The sequence below is a fragment of the Petaurus breviceps genome, unplaced genomic scaffold (assembly GCF_028583685.1).
Source record: "Petaurus breviceps papuanus isolate PSGF00001 unplaced genomic scaffold, PetGlider_PUasm1.0 90977, whole genome shotgun sequence".
Lineage (NCBI taxonomy): Eukaryota > Metazoa > Chordata > Mammalia > Diprotodontia > Petauridae > Petaurus > Petaurus breviceps.
This window is the reverse complement of record NW_027187391.1, coordinates 5,956,440-5,984,111: the sequence shown is the minus strand read 5'-3', so window position 1 is coordinate 5,984,111 and position 27,672 is coordinate 5,956,440. Positions and strand designations below refer to the sequence as shown.

The 27,672-nt window shown below is 38.6% G+C and overlaps 1 protein-coding gene across 3 annotated transcripts in view; it reads left to right on the top strand.

The window, feature by feature from the left end:
• The window catches only part of ABRACL (ABRA C-terminal like), a 41,918-nt gene that overhangs the window by 13,020 nt on the left and 1,226 nt on the right, over window positions 1-27,672 (top strand). For all 3 annotated transcript variants that reach the window (XM_069077219.1, XM_069077220.1, XM_069077218.1), the window contains exon 2: window positions 22,254-22,320. In XM_069077219.1, coding sequence (XP_068933320.1) covers window positions 22,260-22,320 — 61 coding nt within the window. In that variant the 5' untranslated portion in view covers window positions 22,254-22,259. The remainder of the gene's footprint in view (window positions 1-22,253; window positions 22,321-27,672) is intronic.

The following is a 27,672-nucleotide window of genomic DNA, read 5'->3' as shown; positions in this document are numbered from 1 at the left end:
AGAAGACCTGAGTTTAAAGCCTATTTGTGATAATTATTAACTTTGAGAGCCATGATAATTAGATAGCTGAATTAACTCTGATACTAGCTATGTTTCCTGTGGGTAAATCATTTCATTTTTTCCTTTTCTTTTCTCTTCTCTTCTTTTCTGTAGGGCAATTGCGGGTTAAGTGACTTGCCCAAGGTCACACAGCTAGTTTTGTGTTAAGTGTCTGAGGCTGTATTTGAACTCAGGTCCTCTTGACTCCAAGGCCTGTGCTCTATTCACTTCGCCACCTAGCCACCCCTCCATTTTTTTCAAGTTTTCTCATCTGTAAAATGAAGATAATAAAATGCGTACTACCTACCTCACAGGCTTGTTGTGAGGAAAACTGCTAATGTAATAGTGTGTATAAATCTGAGTTGATGTTATTTCAAGTAAGTCCTTTTTTCGTAGATTAATTGGGTTTTTAATATTGTTAAAGTTTTTCATTGTATTGAATGTAAAACTCTAAAGTGACAGCTTTCACATAAGTATTATGGGAGATGGTAATTATTCTGTTCATCATTTTATATAAAATAGGGTCATAGGATAGTATATTTAGACATGAAAGGGGCCTCAGAGGTCATCTAGTCTCATCTCCTCCTTTAGCAGATGAAGAGACTGAGGCCCAAAGTAGTACAATAACTGAATTGTCACTATTGGAATAAACTAACTTCTATACCATGAAGTAGAAGGGACCTTGGAGGTCATCTAGTCTAATCTCCTCATTTTATAGATGAAGAAACTGAGGCCCAAAGTGCCAAAGTAACTCAATTGTCACCATTCAAAGAAACTAACTTCCATTCCATGCCCTGTGAAGAGGTTTCAGTCTTAAGAGTATGTGATATGGAAATAAAACAATAGTTCATTGAATGTGGGTTTTCATAAGTCATGCTACATAAATGATTATTCTGTTTCTGAGTAATACAGATCTAAGTACTTCTTTTGCCCATTTATCACTAGTTGATAGGTAAGTCATGCTATGTATGCAATTATTCTGTTGAGTAAGACAGATTTAAATGCCATTTATGCTTAATTATCACCAGTTAAACTCCTTCGATAAAAATTTTGTGCTTTAATCCCTTCTTATTTTTGATTACCATAATTCCTGTTTATAGATCTTTCAGGTTCCAATTTGTTTCACAGATAATGTCACAGCTTGTATTAAGAATTGGAACTAATGAGATTATAAACACCCATGAGGTCAGGGAACAGGTCTTATGTACACTTTGTATTGATCACTCTCAGATTCTAGAAGGGGGCTATATACTCGGTAGGTCCTTAATTCATGTATATTGAGTTGAATTTGTTCAATATTTTCCTTATCTACTCGTTTTCTTATCTTACTAGTCTATTAATAAAGGGAAAGGTATGTTTATTTTTACAAATCAAAGAACTAGTTCTGCGCTGTCAGAAGGAACTTGTCTTCTTTAAAAAATTATAAGAAAGGAAAAGCAAAAATCATTCTTAATCAAAACAATAATAACAAAAATAAACCAGTCTATTTTCATTTCATTATTTCCTTTCAATTTATATTATAAAAGCTGATTGGTAGTTGAAGTCTACTCAGAAGAGCCATAGGTCTAGGTACTTGTCTTTGATAAATTTGACACAGTAAATAACTGGCTAATTCTTTCCTTTTGCTTATATCCTGGTTAATTATCCTGGTTCTCCTGTTTCTCCTTCACTGTCCAAATCTTCTGTATCACTCAAGGGCCAGCTCATGTCCCACTTACTCCATGAAGCCTCCCCCAGTTAATGCAGTGGACATTGATATCTCCTTTCATTAAATTCCTATGGCATTTAATAATTGTAATGAAATTTACATCAGTATATTAAAGAATTTAAAAAGAAAGAGGGGAAAAAAAGCACTTCTACTAAACTAACCAACACACTAACCAAGTGTAATAGGAAATGTTATGTTCCATATCCAAAGTACTTGCCTCTTCTCTGTGACCAAGCTTGGTCTTTATAATTGCATAGCATTAAACTTTGATTTTTATTCTTTCCATTTACATTGTTGTAGTCATTGTATATATTGTTTTATTGGTTCTGCTTTCTTCACTTGGCATCAGTCCATATAAATTTTTCCATGGTTCACTGAATTCTTCATGTTCATCATTTCTTATGGTATAATAACATTACATTACATTCATGCACCACAATTTGTTTATCCATTTACCAACTGATTAGCATCTACTTTGTATCCAGTTCTTTGCTGCTACAGAAAAAAAAAACATGAATATTTCGATGTATGTAAGACTTCTCTATTTTTGACTTCCTACATGGCACTGGGATATGAATATTCTCTTTTTAAAAGTGTAATCCAAGGTGCTTTCTAGAATGACTAGAACAATTCACAGCTCCATTAATTGTGTGTGCCTTGATGTCTTTGCACAGTACTTTTTTTTTTAAGTTTATTTTTAGTTTTCAGCATTAACTTCCATAAATTTTAAATTTTCTCCCCAAGATGTCATACAATCTGATGTAGGCTTTACCTACACATTCCTATTAAATACACTTTTTAGTGTTTTCACATTGGTTATGTTGCATAGAAAAATTAGAAAGAATGGGAGGAACCATTAGAAAGAAAGAGAAAAAACAAAACTAAAAAAGAAAATAGTCTACTTTGTTCTGCATTCAGATTCTGTAATTCTTTCTCTGGATGTGGATAGCATCATGAGTCCTTTGGAATTGTTTTAGGTGCTTGCATTGCTGAGAAGGGCTGAGTCTATCAGTCATTGTACACAGTAGCTGTTACTGTGTACAATGTTCTCCTGGTTCTACTCACTTCACATCAGCTCATATTAGTCTTTCTAGGTTTTTTTTTAAGTCCTCCTGTTCATCATTTCTTATAGCACAGTAGTATTCCATTATATTCATATACCACAGCTTGTTCAGCCACCCCCCAATTTATGGGCATCCCCTCAATTTCCAGTTCTTGGCCACCACAAAAAGAGCTGCTGTAAATATTTTTGTACATGTGGATCCTTTTCCCATTTTTATGAAATCTTTGGGAAACAGCCCTAGTGATATTGTTGGGTCAAAGGTGTGCAGTACTTCTAAGATTGATTCTTTCTTTCTTTTGTCATCTTTGCCAGTTTCCAAAATTCAAGGTGAAACTTCAGAGCTGCTTTGATTAGTATTTCCTTTATTAGTAATAATTTGAAGAGGTCTTTCCTGTGATTATTAATAATTTAAAATTCTTCTTTTGAAAACTGTTTATATTCTTTGTCTACTTATCCATTAAGGATTGGCTCATGATTTTAGGTATTTCTAAGTTTGTTGTCTCTGTACCTTAGATATAAGACCCTTAGAGATTTTTTTATTCAAAGATTTTTTTCCAAATTGACTCTTTTCCTTCATAGTTGTATTAATTCACAGTATAGTACCTGGCACATAGTAAGAACTTTAATAGATGCTTGTTGACTGATTGGCTTTCTTTATACCATTGTAACACACTTATTATATTCTTCTACATTATATTTATTTGTGTGTATATTTTAACTCCTTGGTTATATTATAAGCACCTGGAAATGAGGACTCTACCTATTTATCTTTGGGTCCAGCTTAGTCCCTATCATAGTGCTTGTACTATATTAGAGGCTTAACCACTGTATGGTATTCAATATTCAACATAGTTAAGGGTTTGAGCTCCATGTGGTTTGTTAGGTTTGATTTTCTCCATGTCCATAATGTCCTAGCAGCCATCCCAATACTGGTATTATTGATTCTGAAGGGAAATGAACAACAGAATGTGGATGACTAAGTCCATTCTATCACCCCATGCTTTCTGATAGTAATTAGTATGAACATATTTATAGATATGAGATATGGTCACAGAGACTGTATATTAATTATTTTACTATTTTCCCCAACACCTTGTACAGTGTGTTACACAGCATAGACCCTTAATAAATGTTAATTGAAGGAATGAATGAATGGACAGATAGTAGGACATAGTCATTATTAGTTTCTTTTTTCTTATTCACTCTTTTAATAGGCTGCCAGCATCAAAGTCTTATTTTGCCCTTAATGATATGTATATAAGATTCTGTCCAAAAAATAATTCTAAATTTCTTGAATTTTAAGGCTTTTGAAAATGATGATTATGCACATCTGGACTGTCCTGGGGAGCTAAGACATGCTGTTACTTTTTGTTCAAATTCTAAAGGATGACTTTGACCTTTGTGCAATGCAAGGAATAGATTCTAATGAACAAGTCATTTGCATGACAAAAACTCCTCTCTTTGAAAGTGTGTACAATCAAACAGCTGCAGCTTTTCTTCTTATACTTGTAAGTCAGTACATATACCATATGTCCATAGAATTCCAAAGAATCTTTCCATGTGAAAGCGTTTTGAAAGCTAAAAAAGTATTCTAAACATGTTAGGCATCCCACCTTATGTTAATGGTTGTGCAAATGGCAGGGCCTGTGGAGCTGTCGTTAGACATTACTCTAATGTAGTAGAATCCTGTTAGAATTCTGGTGTTTGGGATGGAGAGAAGATAACACCGACTTGCTAGGCTTTCCCTGGCTTAGTGAGAAAGATGCACTAACATTGATATGTACCTGGAGGTCATGATTTGATGGGTCTTTGGTTCGGTCTTATCTGTACCTGTGATTTTATCAGCATAGGTAATTTCTCGTGTGAAAATTCCCTCCACTGATACGGATTGAGTTGCCTGGGGCCTGTAGGTCTTGACCCCATCATCTTGTCACATGTCAATACCCTCCTCTCCTTATGCTTCCTGGTGGGCTCCCCACCTATAATAAACAACACAGAACAAGATGTTGACATGTCATGTTTTGTACCTCAAATCTGAGAACTAGTTTAATTGCAATAACCTAAGTTCAGCATACAAATATGATTTAAGATCTGCCCTAGAGTGCTAGGAACAGCACTATTACCAGTCAGCACTAGACTCTACTCCTTTCCCATCTCTACTCCTTTCCATCACCCAAATCCTATATAAGCACTGCTCTCTCCCCAAAAGGTATGCCAACCAGAGCAGGAGAGCCAGCCTTGCTGGTAAACTCAATAAAACCTACATTGATTCAAAAATGTGGTCTGGTTACCTGGTTATTTCCATTATCCTAAATTTAGAAGTGGGTACCCAGAAGTCTCACATCCTCTGCCTATTCAGAAGCTCTCCTGAAGTAGGGATTTGGTGAGTAGTTTCTTTCCTCCAGTCAAGGGTAGGTTGATGGAGGATCTGTTTTGGGTCTGCTGGAAGCTGGTTTCCTTGATAGTAACTAAATCAACCCCAGAGATAATTGTAACTGCTTTACCAGTGAGCAATTATGCCTATTTATTGTATGTTTGTGATCTATGTTGGTATTTTGGAATCATAAGTCATTTCCCTGGACAGAGACATCTGTGGCCAGTGGATAGCCTACCTGAGCCCTTGTGCCTGTTGACAGGCTTCTTAAGGAATAGATTAGATCAATGAATAGACTATCTGGGTCTGGCACTAAGACTTGTGATGGCCACATCTGGACTTCCTTGAAGCTGGCACTATGAAAGTAGCACTGAAAGCAAGGGCCACATTTCTTTCTTTCTTTTTTTTTTTTTTTGCTTTTTGGAGAGCAAATGGGGTTAAGTGACTTGCACAAGGTCACACGGCTAGTAAGTGTTACAGGTCTGAGGCTGGAATTGAACTCAGGTCCTCCTGACTCCAGGGCCTGTGCTCTATTCACTGCACTACCTAGCCACCCCAAGGGCCATATTTCTATGTGCCATGAGCTGTTAGGAGGAATTTTCTTGGGCCAATTTCTCCCATAGTAGCCAACCAAGACTGAGAGGTCTGTTGTATCCCACCTTCTGTGTCCCAACCACAGGTGTACTGAAGGAGCAGACCTGTTTGTGATTGTTTGTTCTCATAATGGGTTTCACTACTTCAAAACCTGCTTCGGGCATGACTGCAGATAAAATGTTTAAACTTTATGACTTCAGAGCCACCAAATACCTACGTAAATGGCATTTTTATAAATGGGATGATTTGATGTTGTAGTTTCTTTTGAAAGGCCCATTCAACATGGCCAAATTGGTTACCCTCTGTGGGGCTATTGAAACCATGTCAGATGGACTTCAGTTTTTTTTGGTAGGAGGTCACTAAAAAGAACATTGATTCCATTGTTAGCTCCTGGGATGAGAATGAAAAGAAATTAAAGGAGCACATAAGGGCCTTAAAAATAATAACCCTGACCTTCCATGTTCCTTATATCCACCAATCTCTTCATTATCAAAGGAACTGCTGCTTCAATCTCTGAGGACCTCCTGGCTTTGTGACTGCCCTTTCCACTCTACTTACTCTGCCCATCTTCTCCCAGAAAAAAATACCTCTACCTCAGGCTCCATTACAGACGCACTTTCCCTTTGCTTGAGCACAGGATCACCAGAATCACCATGAAGCATTAGGCATAGGCTAAAACTGAGGGATAAGCTCCTGAGACCCTCATGCTCCTCCAGGGATTTCCCCAGTCCAGTGACCCTTCCCAAGTTGTCCACATCCCCTGGTCCCTCACTGAATTTTACACTTCGTAATCTCATTTCCCCAAATTGCAAGAAAAGCCTGGGGAATTTACTGAGAAATTGAAAGTTTTATTTGAGGCCTGCAGACTAACCTGGACAGATACTAAACAGTTAATGGTGGTCCTGATTGGCAAGAATATCTGGACTCAGGTCCAAGAAAAGTAAGCTTGTTCTAAAGAACCCCCTCAGGACCTGAACAATTTAGGGTGGGCACACAAGAAGGTCCTATAAGAGCTGAAGGAAATATTTTCTAATTAGCTAGATTGGGGTGAAATTAGTTGGGACCAGCAAAAGAATGAGCATCCTAGAAACTATTTTGCCCTGTTAACAGTGCTATTTTTACAACCTTAGGGGCCTCCAAAATCCAGGGAAGGCAAAAGAGTTTAAAGGCCCATTTTTGTAAATGGTCTTAGGGAAACCTTGTATTCCAACTGCCAGAACTGGTAGCTTAGCTTCACTGAAGCCCCTTTGAAAGAAGTCCTTACATGTCTTCCAGTCTATTTGAACAAAAGAAGTCTAAAAAAGAGAAAAAAGCAGAAGTTAGTCATGTTACAGATTTAGTCCCTGGAGGGTAGGAGGAACAGTGTCCCCTCAGGCAGTCTTCTTGCTGATCTTTCCAATCCTCCTTTGCCAATAGTAAGCTATAGGCCTCTCCCTCAGGACATGTGTGCCTATGCTGGCCGCATGGACATTGGAAAAAAATGAATGTCCCAAGCTCCCATGAAAGACTACCCATGTTTTACAATCCAGGTATTCTAGGGACCCTCAGTGAAACAGACTGACAGTGACCTTCATTTGTCTTTCTCTTTCCCTTCCCCCTCTAGGATCATTTCATTACTTTGAAAGCGTCCAGGACAGAAGTACCTTGGCTAGTAAACACTATTGCCACTTATTTGGTCCTAAGTGACAAAGACATCCCTCTTGTTCCCCTCACTGATCAAAGTGTCACGACTGTTGGACTTGAGGGTTGCCCCTTGACCATACAGTCACCCAACTCCTTCCAGTTTCACTCCAAGACTTTCAAGGCAGTCATCCGTATTTTTGAGTTCTGTTTTTCTCATTAGCCTCTTGGGTTGGGACTTGCTTTGTTGGTAGAGTTGTAATATTCAGTGTTTAGGTAAGGGTCTTCAGTTCCACATCCCTAACCTTCCAGTGCCACTGTACTGTCTCTTAGTACACCTGCCCCACCCAAAACAATGCCTGATCTCACTTGACTTGACCCTTTCCCTCCTGACTGGTAGACCAGTGGGGAAATGGATGTGAGGGAGTCCTGGGGGACCCTGTTCTCATCCTTGGAATAAGGTCAGTCTACCCTTCCTGTCTTGAAAACAGTATCCCCTGTCCCAGGAGGCCGACGAAAGCATTGAGCCCCTCATTAATGATTTTGTAAAGTTAGGGGGCCTTATTCCTTCCCAATCTCCCTGCAATACCACCATCCCATCTGTACCAAAGGTTGGGAAACTTATACATGAAGGGAAACAGAACTATTGGTTTGTCAGTTACCTTATCTGATAAGCAACTTAGTTATACCCAGTGGTCCTGAACCCCATTTCCATCATTTCCATGATACCCTCTTTATCTACTTGGTTTACTGTAATTGATACATGTCTTTCATTCTTTGTCATAGCAGTGCACCCCAACAGAAATTTCTGTTTTCTTTCACCTTTCAAGGGCAACAATAAATTTGGACTCATTTGCCCCAGGAGGTTAGGAACTTCCCTACCATTTTTTCTATGCAGTTGTACCAGGACCTCTGGACTTTGCAACCTCCCCACAGTTCCACTTTGGTTCAGTATGTTGATGATTCACTCCTATGCTTGCCAGACCTACAGTTATTGTTGGCCTTGCATCCCCTGGATTTTGCCTCCAGGAAAAAAAAAAGAGTTAAGCTACCCAGCCCACTGTTAGATACTTGGGTTTTACCTTGCCTTGAAATCTAGAGGTGTCTTTCTCTGACCCACATCCGGGCCATTGAGACCTTATACACTCCTAAGACCAGCAAGGTTCTTCAGTCCCTATTTGGCATGGCTGGCTTTCACCATCTTTGAATCCTTGGCAGCTATCTTGTGCTTCAGCTATCTTTCTTATGTGTTTTCTGCATGAGGACTGAACTGGTAGCCACTGGCTGAAACCCCATCATCTCCACCAGACAGCAACTATCTATACTGACAGTTACTATTCCTTCAGTGTGGCCTGTGACTTTTGTCAGCTTTAGAAGTTCCGTGCATTCCTCATGGCTGCCAGGATGCTAATACACCATGCCACTCATATTTCCTCCTTGTTGGATATGGTCCAGCTCCCTTCAGAACTAGCCATCTTCAAATGCCAAAACCACTTGGGCTTTTCTGACCCCATCTTTTCTGGAATGCTCACATCAGTGCTGCAGCAAAAACCACAGCCCTAGGTACTCAGACTTTTTCCTTTCTACTTTTCCACTTTCCACTCATACTACTTCCTGCCCACAACCCTCAATCCTTAGTGGCCTTCCTGGACACTGTTCTGAGAATCAAAGAAGCCTTTTGGAAAACTTCAGGGATTGTCCCTGACTGCAGTAGACTTTGGACTTTTAAGTCTGGGCCTCATGTGATACCCTGGCCTTTCCTGCTTGCATGGGTTTGTGTGGTGCACTATGTTGCCAACATGAACAAAACGGGAGTGGGTTTGGGTGGTAGCAGAAATACTCAGAGATTGGGAAGGCCCTGGTGTAAACCAAATAGCATATACAATATGTCAGCAATGCCAAAGATGTGTGCAGCATAATCCTGGAAAACAGGCAAAGACAAAATGGAATAAAACAGCTGCCATGATGTCCTTTCATGAGCATTCAGATGGACTTTATAGAACTCTCAACTAAAGAAGGTTTTAAATACATATCTGTGTGGGGCAACTAGGTGGCACAGTGAATAGAGCACTGGCCCTGGAGTCAGGAGGACCTGAGTTCAAATACAACCTCAGATATTAACTAGCCATGTGACCTTGGGCAAGTCACTTAATCCCAATTTCCCTGCCTTCTCCCCTCCAAAAGCAAATGAAAAATAAGAAATACATCCTTGTGATAATGGATTCTTTTTCAGGCAAGATGGAAGCCTTCCCTTATTATAGAAAGGCTTATGCCACCACAACGAAACCAAACCAGAGCCAAACAAATGGAAAGACCCCCTACTCACTGATTCATACCAGATTTAGAACCCCCCCACATTATTGACTCTGATGGGTATTCATTTTACAGGATAGGTCATCACCTTAATAACAAAGAGACTGGGTTAAAGGCAAAATGTACACTGCCCATATGACCCAGAATCCTCTGAGAAGAGTGAAAAAAGAATTGAAAGAGACTAGCCACTGCCTCAATATCCCAACTTCCTCATGTGTCTCACTAGAACAGCAGGTGTGCCCATGATCTCAACCACAATAGCCAGCCCATCTAGTCTCAGATAGGACCACAATAACCAGCCAATAAGAAAGCAGCACAAACAGGATGCCAAGCAAGATAATCACTAAATCACAGAAAGGGTTTTCCTTAAGTGGGTGTCTGTGCAGTAATAGCAAAGGCTGTCCTTTAGGTGAACTTATTGATGTAGAGAAGCTTATAATATCATTACCATACATTAATACACACACTACAGACACCAGTGGGTTTTTCTGTATGCATTCTGGATAACCACATGTACAGCTCCACCAAGGTGAGGACCCCTCTTCATATTAGCAAACCCCTCCTATATTTTAATATTTATATATTCTGTAATGCATATTCACACATTCTGTTATATAATTGCATCTTTTGCTCTATAAAATCCTTGTCTTGGTTTTCTAGTTGCTAGTTTCTTTAAGGAGCCTAGTCTGTTGGGAGAGCAGAATCCTCAATAAATGCCTTTGCTTGCATTGGAGATGATCTGGGTTGGTATTCTTTCAAGACGACCCTGTATCACATCTTGTCACCACAACAGAACCAGGACATAAAAACCAGACTTGCTAAAGTCTGTGAACAGACTGGACTGTCCTGGGTCACCGTTCTCCCCATTGTCCTATTGCAAATTCACAACCTTCCACATCAAGGTACAGGTCTTTTACCACATGAACTCTTGTTTGGCAAACCCCTTCGAATGCCTCTGGTAGTGCCTGCTTTGTCTATTCTTACCCTGTCTGTTCTCACAGCTCGCCAGTGCCTTATATAATGTGCTGAAAAGCCACCTCTATCACCCCAAACCCTATATAAGCACTGCCGCCTTCCAAAAAGGTGTGATTCTACCCAAACGTGAAAGCCACCCTCACAGCCAAACCTGGTTATTCTCATCTACAGGCTCCAAGAGGCCCATTGTCCCTCAGCCATTATGTGTCATAAAACCCAGGTTTTCCTAACTCCAAGGCTAGTTCTCAGTCTACCCAATAAAATGGGGTGCTCTTTCAGTATTTTGTGTGAAATAAGTCAGTTTTCGGTGTACCAAAGTGCTTTGTAATAGAGTTTTACTCTATCTCATATATGAGTTTTGTTGGAAACTGACCTGATCTTTGTGTTGTAGACCCCTTTGGCAATCTGGTGAAGTCTATGGACTTCTCAGAATAATGTTTTTAAATGCATAATGATAAAATACATCAGATTAAAAAGGAAACAAATTATAATGTAATACATTTAAACTATTTTTTTTTTAGTTCTAAAAGAATTCACAATATGAGGAGAGATAGAGCACAGGTCTCCCTCACTATATATCTGCATAACATTCCTAGGCCTTTGTAAAATTGTTATACAAGATGAAGTTTATGGCTTTTCCTCATTTCCTTTTTATTAGCTTTTTTAAAAAATTCAGTTCAATAGACATTTTGTTTTTTTGTTTTATTTTTTACTTTAATTAAACAAAATTAATTTATGAAATGAAACAAGCATTTCCACAACATAGGAGAATTTTTAAAAAGATGATTGCACATAATAAACATTCATTAACAATTACCTGTTGTGGCGGATTTCTGAAAAACCTGGAAAGACTTTTATGAACTGATGCTGAGTGAAGTGAGCAGAACCAGGGAAACATTGTACACAATAATAGCAACACTGTGTGATGATTAACTAAGATAAACTTAGCTCTTCTCAGCAATGCAATGACTGAAGGCAATTCCAAAAGACTAGTGATAGAAAATACTAACTGTATCCAGAGAAAGAATTATGGAATCTGAAGGTAGATCAGAGCATACTATTTTCACTTTTTTTTTTTCTTTCTTCTTTCTTGTGGTTTTCCCCTTTTGTTCTGATTCTTCTTTCACAATGTGATTAATATAGAAATATGTTTGACATCATTGTGCATGTATAATCTTTATCAGATTGCTTGCTGTCTTGGGGAGGGGGGAAGGAAAGGAGAAAAATTTGGAACTCAAAATTTTACAAAACTGAATGTTGAAAACTATCATTATGTATCATTGGGAAAAAAAATAAAATACTATTAAGGAAAAAAAGCATTGATAATAAGGAGATAAAAAAACAAGTTGTCTGTTGTAGACAGAGCACTGTGGTAGGTCCTGGGAGAGATACAAAGTTTAGCAAAGTCCTTGGTCTCATAAAGATTACAGTCTAGTAGAATAATAAGAAATATACACATTGAGGCAACTGGTGGTACCTTGGTTATAGTGCTGGGCTTAGAATCAGGAATTCAAATTCAACCTCAGACTCTTAGTAGCTATGTGACCCTAGGGAAGTCAATTAACCTGTTATTGCCTCAATATCCTCAACTTATCCTTAAAATGGGGATAATATTAGCACCTACCTTGCAGGGTTGTTGTGAGGATCAAATGAGATTTATAAAAGTTCTTAGCACAATGCCTGCGCATAATAGGTGCTGTATAAGTGCTCATTCCCTCCTCCTTTCCTGTTTACACAGAACATTTTAATACACAATATGATCAGTGCATTAGGTAAGTGCAAAACAAAGTATTCTATAATGGTCTAAGGAGGAAAAGTTTTTCACTGATAGAGGTGAAGGTTGCTTTTTAGTTGGACTTTCAAGGATAGGTAGGAATTCATCAGGTAAAGATGGGGAGAGAGGACATTTCAAACATAGTGAAGACACTAAAAATAGAATAAGTGCAAAGCATGTTTGGGGGACCAAGAATATTCCATTCAAGCTAAAGTTCAGAGTGCCTGGCAGGGAGTAGTAGCATGACATAGTGCTAGAATGGCAAGGCAGCAGTCAGACTGTGAAGGGCCTTGGGTGCCAGGCAAAGAAAGGAGCTTATATTTTACTCTGTAGACATTAGGGAGACACTAAAGATCTTTGAGCCAAGGCTTGATAAAATCAAGGGGAAAAAATGTGGCAGTAGTATGAAGGATAGATTAGGAGGGGTAGGGAAAGAATAAAGGTGAGAAGGTCTGTTTGGAGATTTGTGGATTTATGTTGTGGTGGTGACAATGGAAATAGGGCAGTTAGGTGACTCAGTGGATAGAGTATGGATAGAGGACCTAAGTTCAAACCTGGCCTTGCTTCCCAACATTTATTAGCTGTGTGATCCTGGACAAGTCACTTAACCCTGTTTGCCTCAGTCTTCTCATCTGTAGAATGAGCTGGAGAAGAAAATGGCAAACGACTCCACTGTCTTTATCAAGAAAACCCTAAATGAGGTCACAAAGAATCAGACATGACTAATCAAGTAAACAAGAACAAAATGGAAATGGAAATAGGAGAGAGTGAATGTAAAAGGTATTGTGGAGATAGAATCTACACGACTTGGTAAATGATAGACTCTGGGAGGTGAGGGAGAAGGAAGAGTGAAAGGTAATAGACTTTTGAATGTGGGAGCCTAGAGGGAATGTGGTTGCCACTGACTGAAATAGTGAAGTCAGAAGGAGGAACAGGTTTAGAGTAAAGGTAATGAGCTCATTTGAGAACATAACAACAACAACAACAATGATAATGGCAGCTGGTATTTATATAGTACTTTAAGGTTTGCAAAGCATTTTTAGATGTTATCTCATTTTATCCTTATAATTTTGGGAAGTAGGTATTATTATAACCATTATTTTACAGATGAGGAAAATGAGATAAAGGTTGAATGACTTGACCAGGGTCACAGTCATTAAGTGTCTGAATCTAGATATGAACTCAGATCTGCCTGACTCCACATCTAGAGCTCTAACCACTGCACCACCTAACATAAGCTTGAGGTTCCTGTGCGGCACATAGGTAGAGGAGACCAGAACACAGTTGGAAATTCATATCTGGAACTCAGACGAGAAGTCAGATCTCTCTGCAACATAACACGTCTTTAGGTGCCCTGGGCCCTTATGCTACCTCTGGGTCATCCCCATGTCATAAAGGCCCACCTGGACCCATCCAAACCAGTAGCATCATACTAATGATCTTTCCCCTTTCCTTCTGTCCTATCAAAACCTAACCATCTTCTGTCATCTTCTCTGGTTACTGCTAAGTGACTGGATAGCTAATCTGGTAAATTAATTTCTCAAGATGGTATTGATTAATAATGTTAACATTTCCCAGGTAATACATCTGTATTCTAACAGTGGCCTTGTGAAAAAAGAAAGCCTTAATTCAATCAGTGACATAAATTCCAGTCATATTATAGTTGGAATGTCAGTAATGGATGCTGAAAATTTGAAGAACCTTAACTGCATTGTATGAATCAACATTTATTAAGTTCCTACTATGTGCTAGGTAGGCACTGTGCTAAGCTAGTAGGACAGAGCACAAAGAAAGTGCCTGGATTTTTCCTCCCACACACACCCCACCCTTCCCAGCTCTCTATGACTCAAAATGTTATACTATTTTTCTTATTACATATTTTAAAACTGTATATTTGTGATATACCTATTTATACACATCACTAAGGTACCTATTACTGTTTCAGCCTCTCCATGACAGTGAATTGTTCTGGTGCTGCTTACCAAGAGCTGTCAAGGCAAACATGTCCTTAGATCAGTTAGTTGGTCAGATGACTCATGCAGTCTGAGGCAGAGGCAGGAGAGGGAGAGAACCAGAATTTTTAAGTACTCTGAAAAACTGCCACCTTAGATCAGAGTTAGGAGTTGGAGGGCATTGTACACAACCAACTTGCTGCCTTACTTTATTTTCACAGTTGAAATCCAGTATTTAGACAGGAAATAAGAGATATGACTTAAAATAATGAAACTGACTTGTATGTTATGTCTTTTTTATCCTTTGAATTAAAGGATAAAACGTGTTATGATAATAGTAGAATCATAGGATTTAGAGCTGGAAGGTGCATTAGAGAGCATCTTATTTCCCCTCATTTTATTTTCCTTTGAAAATGATATAGATGTCTTTTATTTTTATATCAATATCACTTCCCCAAAATGCCCTACCCCCAAAAGAGACCCATCCCCTTGTAACAAAGAAAAACAGCTAAACAAAACTAACAGACATGTCCCTGACAGTGTATGCAACAGTGCATTTTTACCTAGAGAAAGGAAGAGGGTCTTATTTGCCTTCCCAATCCCCTTATTTTAAATGTGAGGAAATCTATGTCCGTGAAAGGTTAATTGACTTGTAATCCAATCCAATCCAACAAGCATTTATGATGTACCCACTCTGTCTCAGACATTGTGCTATGGACCCAAGAATAAAATGTAAAATATTTGCCCTTAGAGAGCTTATATTTGACCGAGGGGATGCATAATACAAACAGATAAAAGCACATACATTATAGGTAATTGGAGAAAGTGGTAGACAGCACTACTAACCAGGGTAATCAGGAAAGGCTTTGCTTAGGATAAAGTACCTGAGCTAAGCCTTGAAGAAAACCAGAGATTTAGGGAAAGAAATGCATTCCAGACACAGAGAAAGGCATGGCAGTCAGAATTTGAACCTGATTTTTTTCAATATATTTTTTATTAATTTCATTACTTATTTCTCAACTGCATGTAAAAATATTTTTAACATTCATTTTTTAAAATTTTGAGTTCCAAATTCTCTCTCATTCTTCCCCCTCCTTAAGAAAGCAAGCAATTTAATATCAATTATACATGTGAAGTCATGCAAAACATTTCCATATTAGCTATGTTGCAAAAGAAAACAGACAACAAAAGAAGAAAAAAAAAGTTTAAATGTTCTTCAGTCTGCGTTCAGAGTTCATCAGTTCTCTCTTTGGAGGTGAACAGCATTTTTTAGCATGAGTCTTTTGAAATTGTCTTGCATCATTATCTTGATCAGAGTAGCTATGTCTTTCACAGTTGATCATCCTTCATATTGCTGTTACTGTGTACAATGTTCTCCTGATTCTACTCACTTCCATTTGCATGAGTTCATTTAAGTCTTCCCAGAATCTGAATTCTTTACTCTAAATACATCCTGCCAGGATAGATTATCTGAGTGTTCCATTTCATGCACTTCTAGTACACATCCCTTATTTAGATAATTTTAAATTGTTTTATTTTTAGAGCTTAGTATTTTGACAAAGGATACCTGTAAAGAAGAAAATTCTCAGTTTAAGAATAGATTTAAGGACATTTTGAGAAAAACCACAAAAACCACTGTTGGTATTCACATTCTTTCCATCTACTCTTTATGTATCTTGCACATACCTATTTTTTTTTTCTTTTTGGAAAGCAATTGGGGTTAAGTGACTTGCCCAAGTTCACACAGCTAGTTTTTGTGTTAAGTGTCTGAGGCCGGATTTGAACTCAGGTTCTCCTGACTCCAAGGCCAGTGCTCTATTCACTGTGCCACCTAGCTGCCTCGCATATATCTATTTATGTAAAATGCATTTTGTCTTCCTCATTAGAATGTAAACTTATATCAAAGAAAAAGGAAAAGGACCCATATGTACAACATATAGCAGCTTTTTGTTTTGTGATGGTAAAGAGTGGAAAAGTTGAGGGGGATGTCTATTTACTGGGGAATGGCTGAACAAGTTATGGCATATGAATGTAATGAAATATGACTGTTCTATAAGAAATGAGAAGGGGATGGTTTTAGAAAAATATGGGAAGACTTACACAAACTGATATAAAATGAAGTGAGTAGAACCAGAACAATCTACACAGTAACAGCATTATTGTAAAGATAATCAATTATGAAAATTCAGTAACTCTAATTGACACAATAATATACCACAACTCAAAAAGACTAATGACATAAAATGCTATCTACCTCCAGCTAGGGAACTGATGGTCTCAGATTGCAGATTGAAGAATACTTTCTTCTCCTTTCTTTATTTTCCTTTCCCCCCCCAAAACATAACTAATGTTTAAATATATTTTGTATGACTTTGTATACATAATGGGTATTATATGTCTTGCCTTCTCAGTGTTTGGGAGGGGGAGGAGGGAGAGTTAAAGGAGGGAGAGAATTTGGAACTGAAAATAAAATTAAAAATTAAGAATGTAAGCTTCTTGAGGGCAGGGATTGATTTGCTTTTACTTTGTTTCCCTAACACTTAGAACAGTGCCTGGTACATAGTAAACACTTAATAAATGCTTGTTAATTGGCTGATTCATGTTTTTTGATGATGCTGAGGGTTATCTATGGGTTTGAGTGAGACTAGAAAAATCTAGTTCTTTCCATTTGTTGTAAAGTTGAAGACATCTTCAGTTTTAAATTCAAAATTCTTCATAACCTTGCCCCTTTCTACCTTTCCATTCTTTTTAAATCTTACCTTCTCCCCAGTCCCCACTCACATTATACTCGGCAGTCCATTGACAATGACTTCCTTGCTGTTCCTCAAACAAGATGATCCATCTCCCGACTTTGTACATTTTCTCTGGCTGCCCCTCATGACTAGAATTCCCATCCTGGATCTTCATCTTCATCTCTGCCTTCTGGCTTCCTTCAAGTCCCTGATAAAATGCTGACTTCTACAGGAAAACTTGCCAGTCCACCTCAATGCTAGCACCTTCTCTCTGAAATGATCTCAAATTTATCTTGTTTATATCTTGTTTGTACTTGTTTAAATCTTAGTTGTATGTATTTATATCTTGTCTTGCCTCATTTTCTCCCTCATTGGATGTCATGAGAGGTTCTCTCAAATCCTTTGCTGACATATGGTTAATTTTTATCTACTTTATCCCACTAATGGATGAATCTGGTTGCCCTGTTAAAAAAGGAAACAAGTTAAACATATTCTTTTTAGAGCACCTGTATTTGAATGCTGGTCCTGTATCATTTACCTCCCGTATAACCTTGGTTCTTCTCTGGGCCTCTATTTTTCATCTCTAAAATGTGGAGGTTAGGGATGGCTAGGTGGCGCAGTGAATAGAGCACCGGCCCTGGAGTCAGGAGGACCTGAATTCAAATCTGACCTCAGACACTTTGACATACTTACTAGCTGTGTTACTTTGGCAAGTCACTTAACCCCAACTGCCCTCCAATAAGCAAAAAAATAGGGGCGGCTAGGTGGTGCAGTGAATAGAACACCAGCCCTGGAGTCAGGAGGACATGAGTTCAAATCCTACCTCAGACACGTAACACAAAAACTAGCCATATGACCTTGGGCAAGTCACTTAACCCCAATTGCCCTCCAAAAAGAAAAAAATTAAAAATAAAAAGAAGTAGCACACTTCTTCAAAAATAACTGGCCATGTAATCTTGAGCAAGTTACTTAATCCCAATTGCTTAAAAAAAAAAAAAAAGCAAAAAAATAAAATAAAATGTGGAGGTTAGGCTAGATAACATCCAAATCCCCTTTCCATTTCTAGATCCTATGATCTATTTCCCTTCCTAAATGTTTACAAATCATCATGTTAAAAGTATACTCTAGGCTTTTATTAGGAATCCAAGTCAAGCTCACTGGCCTGTAGTGTGAAGAATATACCTTCTTTGATTTTTTTTGAAGATTGGTACATTTGCCTTTTTCCATGCATATGCTACCTCTTCTCCCTGATTTTTACTAAGACCATAACTAATGATTTAGCCTGAACCGTTATGATGTCTCTGAGTGGAGAAAGGGGAATACATAAGAGAATTGTTAAGGGGAACATGAAATTTGGAAACTAACTATATGGAGAGTGAGTTAGAATGAAGAATTGATTTTGATGCCAACCTTGCAAACCATGGTGACTTAGAAGATATTTATCGATACCCTCAAGAATCTTATTCTCTACTCGGAAAACAACATTTCCACTAAAAAGTAGTACAACAGATAGACAAAGTAGGTTACTGAGTTATATATGGGGCCTATAATTTCACTTCATCCTCTCTCAATACATCCTGGCAATTTCTCTGCTATTTAAGAGTCTTAAATAGTTGCCTACAGGACTGAGAGGTTAAGGAACTTGCCCAGGGTCACATGGCCAACATGTGTCAAATTGAGCTAAGGTGTTCCTGGTCCCAAGATCTTTCTGACCCTAAGTCCTAGTCCCAAGTTCTCTTAACTCCTGTGACATGCTACCTACCTAAACAAGTACAAATAGAAATTAGATAGTCAACAAACATTTATTAATGTAATTTTTTTTCTTTTTGGAGGGGGGAGGACAGGGCAGTTGGGGTTAAGTGACTTGCCCAAGGTCACACGGCTAGTTTTTGTGTTGTGTCTGAGGTTGGATTTGAACTCAGGTCCTCCTGACTCCAGGGCTGGTGTTAGCTGCCCCAACACATCGTAATTTTTAAACGAAGTCATCAAGAACCAGGACTGGTAAGGATAAGCTTCTTGTAGAAGGTAGCTTTAAAGGAAGCTAGGGATTCTTTGAGACAGGTGAGAAGGGGGTTCATTCCAGGCATGTATAACAGCCTGTGTAAATGCACAGAGATGAGATGGAATGCCACTTATTCCATCAAGTAGCAAGTAGGCCAATTTAGCTAGAATATAGTGGCAAAGGGGACTGATGTACAGGAAAATTGGAAAGGTAGACTGGAGTCTGACTATGAAGGACTTTAAAAGCTAAAGTAGTAACTGGATGGCTCAGTGGATAGAATTCAAGACCTGGAGTCAGGAAGACCTGAGTTCAAATTAAGCCTCAGATACTTATTAGCTCTGTGACCTTAGGCAAGTTACTTAACCTCTGTTTGCCTTAATCCACTGGAGAAGGAAATGGCAATATTTAGGGCAGTTAAGTGGTACAGTGGATAGAGTACCAGGCCTGAAGTCAGGAAAACTCATCTTTTTTAATTCATATTCGGCCTTGGACTGTGTGACCCTGAGCAAATCACTTAACCCTGTTTGCCTCATTTTCCTCATCTGTAAAATGAACTGGAGAAGCAAATGGCGCACCATTCCAATATCTTTACCAAGAAAATCCCAAATGGGGTCACGGAGAGTCGGAAATGACTGAACAACAGAAAGTTTGTATTTTAGCCCAGAGGCAAGAGGAAGTCATCAGAACTTATTGAGAAGGGAGGTGGCATTTTCAGAAGTGTGTTTGAGGAATATCAATTTGGCAAGTGCATGGAAGATCGATCAGAGAGAGAAGAAACTGACAGGAGAGAGACCAATTAGAAGACTGTACAATCCAGTAAAGAAGTGATGGGAGTCTGAACTAGGGTGATAACTGATTAAGGGGAAAGACAAGATAGACAAAAAAGATGTTTTGGAAGTGGAATCAACTAGGTTTAGCAACCTGCTTTATATCCTGGTTGAGTAAAAGTGACAAGGATGATTCCGATGTTATGAGCTTCAGTGACTTTAAGAATCAGGGCACCCCCCAAAAGGAATGGCAAATTTAGGAACTTGAGAGCATTTTGGGGGAAAAATAAAGAATACTGTTTGGGATATGATGAGTTTCAGCTGCCAGTTGGAGATGTTGATGATTCAGACCTGGAAATCAGGAAAGTGAGTAGGGATGAATATATAGATAAATATAGATGTTGAGAGACTTCTGCATAGAGAGTATATTTGAACCTCCGGGAGTTGGTGAGATCACCCAATAGAAAGTGTATAGAGAGAAAAATAAGAGGACCCAGGACAAAGTCCTACAAAGGACCCAGGACAAAGTCCTACAAATCTATCTATGCCAAGGAGTATGAGGAGGAGGAACGAGAAAGGTAGGAGGAGGGCTGGGAAAGAGGAGTGTCATGAAAACTCAGGAAGAAATATCTAAGATCGTCAGCAGTATCAAAATGCTACAGAGGGATCCGTGGTAACCTTGGAGAGAACAATTTCATTGAGTTCTGGAGCAGGTTGACAAGGGGTTGAGAGAAATTAGTAGAAAATTAGTAGAGGAAATGAGTATATAGTTTGCTGTGAAGGGGAGGAGAGATATGGGCTGATAGCTTAAGTGGATGGATCAAGCAAAGGGTTTTAAATGTTGGGGAAGATCTGGGCATATTTGTCAGCAGAAGGGAAGTAATCACTGGTTAAGGAGAGACTGCAAATTAGAACAAGGAATGGGATGATTGAAGGGACAAGTTCCTGGGAGTGAAGGAAAGAGACTGGATCAAAGTTAGTAGTACAAGAGTTGGCATTAGCAAAGAGAAGGGCCAGCTCTTCCTCTGAGACTGGATCAAAGGAGGCAAGGGGATGATTTGAAAGTGATTTGAAGTGTAGAATTCGGGATATGCTTTCTACCACGTTTTCCCCTGCTGTTCATTTTCTCATCTGAGTATATTTTCTTGATATACAACACTACTCTCTCAGCCCTTTTATCTATTTTGTTTCCTTTGAATAAGACACAATCTTTCATCCTCATATTCCAGATATGTCACATCCGAGCAGGTCTTAGTAATACCTGCCAGGTCAAATTTATATCCTTGCATTAAGATCTCGGATTCACTTTGTATATAGTCCATACTCTGCAACTGTGTATAAACATTTGAGCCTAAGAGTCATTATCATTGTGATTCTTCTCGGACATTTCCTTCAGTAAATTACCAGGCCTCTCCAGTGATAATATTCTTTTGTCATACTTGTTATTGTCTTTGGCTACTGACCTCGGAGATACATGCCGGTCATTCTCTCCTTTACCTAAGCAGCAAGGTGGTACACTAGATTGAACACTAGACCCCAAGATACAAATAACAGCTTCAGACCCTTACTAGCTGGAAAGATCACTTGATCTCTATCAGTGTCAATTTCCTCTCCTGCAAAAAGAGAATAATAATAGTACCTGCCTCTTAGAATTGTTGTGAAGTTAAAATAATATTTATAAAGCATTTTGCAAACCTTAAAGTTCTATGTTAATGCTAGCCGTTATTTTATTTATTTATAAATAAAAATAAATATTTATATTTATATAAGCCATTATATCAGTTTACATCCCTTTAGATCAGATCTATAAGACTTCAGAGTAATAAACCTTTTCTTCAAAAAGCATTTTTTTAAACATTATTCTTTAGATACACTTTATCTGTGGTCAAGAGTCTATATCATTTCTATGTCTTAATCCTTGGTCCAGAAATCCAGATCCTATTACTGAAGGCTGTTTTTATAACTAAGCTAGTCATCTCCATTATCCACCTTTGTTTTCTGAAATCCCTCCCTTCACTTGGCAGCCCTGATGAAAATGCCACCTGTGTCCCTCCAGTTGTAGGTTGGTGTTGTCAGATTTGAGAAGCCTCAGGAGTCTGAAGGATACTTCCCCCCCCTGGGAATATTACATATTTCTCAGTTGTTCTTGTCATTTCACACATTCCTTCCTCAGGACCCCTCATGTAACCCAAGGTAAGCAAAAGTTTTGAGAAAGGAAGGGGAAGTCAAAATTACCAAGTGCTGTAGAGGGAAACTACTTTTTGTTTTGGTAAGGTACACTTTATATAAGGCAGAAATGTAATAATGGTAACAGCTTTTCTTTTTCCCTTCTCTTTTAAGGCCACGATGAATGTGGAACATGAAATTAACCTCTTGGTTGAAGAAATGCAACGCCTGGGTACAACAGGTATAAAGTTACATTTCTTTCTTATCCTTCATGGCAGGCTATAGATCTCCAGTTGAGGAAAGGTCACTAGCAGGCATTCAGGAACTGGAGGAGACTAAGCTCGTGGTTCTATAGTCAGAGTCTCCTTCATCCTGTGTTTGTCCCTCAGAATGCTCTCTGGAGGCCATGTTATTCCTGTGCCCTCTTTCTGATCTCAGTGGTCAAAAGATATTGAATACTCTCAGGAGAGTAACACCATGGACCTTCCTCATCCTAACTTGACTAAAATCAAGGAAGTTCTAGTCAGGCCCAAATCTTAGTCAGCTCTAGTGTTTGAATTTCTTTCTTTTCCTAAACTGAGCTGTTGTTTTACATATTTTAAATGATGAGAGACCTAAATTGAAATTATACTAAATTGTCTTCATTTTCTCAGAATTCTTCAGTTTTACATAACTGCATATTCATGTACATAGAATCAAAATAAGCTATTTTCCCTCATATTCTTGTGTAGTTTATTTTTTTTTAATCTGCATTTCCTTCAGCTACACACTCATCAGAAGATAATGACATGTAAAATTGGTAGCATTAGGACTTTTTTCTTTAGTGACAATGAAAGCTACCATTATATGTGAAAATTCAGGTATTCAATTGGTTCAGATTAACTATACAAGAAACTGGAAAGCATTTTGAAAACATTTAACAGCAATATAAATACTTAGCGACTAGGATAATGCAACCCAAAGTTTAAAAAAATGAGATAAACCTACAAATGGCATACATTAGCATCTTGGGAAAATTGTTTTTGTTTTTGTACCTTTATCTCTTCTTATTGCCATTTTCTTTGCTTAAGAATAAGAATCTTTTGAAATGCCAGAATGCTAAAACTTATCAGCAGCTAGTTTTTGCCAATTCTGCCTCCACAATTTCTTACACCTATCTACTTCTCTCAACTCACATAACCATTACTCACATTAGTGTTCACATTAACCCATTACTTCAGGCCCTCATCACCTCTTACCCAAACTTTTGCAAATAACCTCCAGTTTACATTCTCTCCTCTCTCCAATCAATATTCCACCCAACTGCCAAAATAATCTTTCTAAAGCATATCTCCCCATGAAACTCCTGCTCAGGAAACTTCAGTGGCTTCCTAAAATAAAATACAAACTTTGTTTGGCATTTAAAGGCCTTTGCAATCTGGCTACAGCCTATCTTTCCAGGCTTATTGCACATTACTTTCCTTTGCACCCTCTATATTCTAGTCATCCAGGCCTACGTGCTTTTCCTTGAGAACTTGGCCCTCCATCTTCTGCCTCTACGCTTTGGCATAGGCTGGCTTCCATGCCTGCATTGTAATTCTTCCTTTTTTTTCTGCCTCTTAAATTCCTAGCTTCCTTCAAGGCTTAATTCATGTGCCATCTTGTACTGTAAACCTTTCCCGATTCCCTTAGTTGTTAGTGCTTGCTTCTTCCATTTTAAATGATCATGTATGTACTCATGTATTTTTCATGTTGTTATCACTACCTCCACTGCTACACCTTCCCACCACTCCTCTGTACCTGTTTCCCCTTGCCCCTCCATGATTGTAAGCAATGTAGATTCCTTGACGTCAAGAGCTTTTTGTTGATTTTTTTTTTTTGCTCGTCTTTGTCCCTTATCCATATTAGACATTTAACAAATGTTGGATTGGATTGGAATGGAATGTATTTGTTTGGATCAGAAATTCATTATCCTTTATTATGTTTTCTCTGATCACTATGCTCCTTTACCTTGCCCTTAATTCACAGATCAACCCTCTTCTCAGCCTCATTGAGATAACCCTTTTAAAAAATAAACTCATTTTTTGACTAGTTTGTAGAAGTGTGACCAACCAGGTGAAAATGACCTGTCATTCAACAACTCAACAAGTAAACATTGACTACCTGCATTTTACTCAGAAGTATGCTAGGTGCTATACAGAGCACACTCATAGTCTAATTGGGGAGACAAGTCTAACAACATGGAGTCTAACAAGTCTAACAATCAAGAGAAAAATCAAATGAAAAACTATGTGCAACAGGAATTCTGAGAAGGGAGAATATTAATGGAAACTAGAGAAGTCAGGGAAAGCTTTATGAAGCAGATGGATCTTCAGCTGGGTCTTGAATTATGGGTAAGGTTTGGAGACAGGAAGCCCTGTTATGTGAGCTGAATAGCATGAGTCAATATTTAATAATGAGTTAAGTATGGAGAAAGGCAAGGAAAGAGGGAGACAATTAAAAGATGGTGAGGAGCTTTTTTTGTCACCAAACTAAGAGTTTTATTGAAAAAAAAATCGACCAACCTATTTGGTATTTTAGAGGCTCATTTCCAGTCTCTCACTTATGGCCTTCTCCCACATCCTCATTTTTTTCCAGGTTCTGTCAGGACACATTACCCTCCCAGAAAAAGAGATCCAAATATATAACCTTTTTTTAGGGAGTATTTTTTTGGGGCCTTTTTTGGACTCTGAGGTTGGCGACAGCATAGTATAGAAATGAAAAGATCATAGGAGATTTGGGTTTTAGTATTGCCTTTAGTGATAACTATTTGGGTGATTTGGGCAATTTATGCCTCATGAGGCTTTCTTAAATGTAAAACAAGAGGGTTGGATTACACTATCCCTAAGGTTCCTTCCAGCTGTAAATACCATGATCCATGATAGTTATAGCTACTTCTCACCATAAAGGTGTACAGGCACCCTTGGTAATGTTTCTTGACTCCATTCAATTATGTTAGGAATCTGGCTTCTTTATGTCTGTGTCATAATATACTGCTTTTATGCTTCATGGAAAAACTGGGCATGCACCCTTATTTATTTTTGTTATCACCCAGCCTAGTTGTAAGAATAGTTTAAAATAGCCATCAAAATGTTTGAAGCATGAAATTTCTTTCTACTGCTGAAAGGCTACTGACCTGTTATTAGTTACTATTTAAATTGGAGCATTTCTTAAAATCCATACTGTGCTTTACAAAGCTAGGTCATCTGAAGGTGATGGCAGGAGAGTTGACATTGCTAGAGACATTCTGGGCCTTGAAGAGAGGGAGCAAATGTAAGGGAAAAGGTGAGCAGTCCTTCAGCAAATGATGGACCAAGTTTAACAGAATTGCCTGTTATAGCTAACAACGTAGCTAGAATTTATATACCATGTTTCCCCGATAATAAGACACTGTCTTATTAATTTTTTGGAAAGAAAAACACCAGAGGGCTTATTTTCAGGGGAGGGCTTATGTTGTCCTGCGTCAGCTCTCCTCCGCGGCACTGCTCTCAATGGCGCCAGCAAGCAAATCACTGGGGAAGAACAGGATGACGCGCTCACTGCTGCAGCTCTGATTGGATGCAGCTCGGAGCGCGGTGTGCGTTTCACAGGGGGTAGGGGGGGGCACGGTGCATACAGAGGATACCGTAATGTAGCGTGTAGCGCAGGGGATCACCTTCACTACAGGAGCAATCTCAATAGGGCTTATTTTCGGGGGAGGGCTTATTTTAGAGGAATCTTACACGGTAAGGGGAGGGCTTATTTTCGGGATAGGTCTTATTATCGGGGAAACACGGTAGTGCTCTATTGTTTAGAAAGCATCGTACATATGTTTTCTCATTTGATTCTCACAATAACCCTGTGAAGTACAGATGAAGCAACAGACTGAGAAAGTAAGTGATTTGTCCAGAGTTACATAGCTAGTTAGTGTCTAAAGCAGGATTTGACCTCAGACCATCTGTTCAAATAAGCCAACAGAGCATTGCAGGGAGCATTGCACAAGAGAAGGCACTAATCCATTGGGGTTAGAACACAAGGTAATTTGAATAGATGAACATCTCAGTAAAGATGTTATCTGAACTATGTCAAAGGATATTAACTCAAATCTTGAAGACAAAAGTCTGTTTTACTGGCAGAACTTTACCACAGGTATTTTATTTCACTATGGACATCATCATTTCATAGCTGACCTTATGTTTTAAGGAAAGGAGAGAGAAATGTGTCTCACTGGTTTTTGGCACATTCAGCATCAGCCTGGCATTTGATATTTGTCAAGTATTGTCTTCATCACAGACTTTACACTAATACTCATTAGAAGATCATTGGCATTTCTGTGACACACAGAATAGTAATTGAGAATTGGCTTTTGTTTTTTTGAAGAAATGATATTCTGGACCCCAGAACTAATAGGTAGTTGGACTTGGACTATTGCGACAGCATTCTGGTTGGCCTCTGCCTCAAGTACCTCCCCACTCTCATCCTTCCTCCACTTGGCTATCAAAGTGATCATCCTAAAATGCAGGTCCCACCATGTCACTACCTTATTTAATAAACTCTAGTGACTTCACATTGACTCCAGGATAAAATGTAAAATCCTCTGACTTTTATGGGGTTTTTTTGGAAGGGGGAAAGCAGGGTAATTAGGGTCAAGTGACTTGCCCAAATTCACACAGCTAGTAAGTGTTAAGTGTCTGAGGCTGGATTTGAACTCAGGTCCTCCTGATTCCAGGGCCAGTGCTCTATTTGCTGTACCACCTAGCTACCCCAATCCTCTGACTTTTAAAGCCCTTCTTCATAATCTGGCCCTTTCTTATCTTTCCAGCCTTCTTAAACCTTGCTATCTTCCATGTACCCTACAATCCAGTGACTTTGGCCTCATTGCTATTTGTCATGCAAGATACTCCCATCTCCTCATTTTGGGCATTTACACTGGCTGTCACCCATGCCTGGAATTGTCTCCTTCCTCACCTCTATCTCCTATCTTCCTTCAAGTTTCAGCTAAAATTACACCTTTTGCAAAAAACTTTCCCAGATTGCTTTAATGTTGTTATCTTACCTCTGAGATTATCTACAATGTGTTTTTGTCTATGCCTAGTTTGCATGTATTTTTTTTTTTTGCATGTTGCCTTCCCCATTAGATTGGGAGCTCCTGAGAACAGTAACTATTTTTGCCTTTCTCTGTATAGCATAGTGTCTGACACATAGCAGGCACTCAATAAATACTTGTTGACTTTGTAGGTTTGACTTTTTAATAATGTGTCAAATTGTGTCTAAATGTGTTGTTCCATTCTTGAGTCAAGTGGCATGAAAATGAGCAATATAATTATAGATAATAACTTTTTAATTTATTACTTCACTGTAAGTATTACTTCTGCCAAATTGAAACCCCCTCAGTTTTTTCTTGGTTGGTTTAATCAACTGTAATAGCCAAAAAAAATAATCACTACCTGGTGTCGAGCCCCTCTGGACATATGAATTACTCTGAGTTAAAAAACAAACAAACAAACGCTGATCCTTGGATGATAGAGGGGGCACTTGACTTTAGGTCTTTCCGCTTAGGAGGACCTGCTGGTGCTCCATTGGCATAGACTTTGAG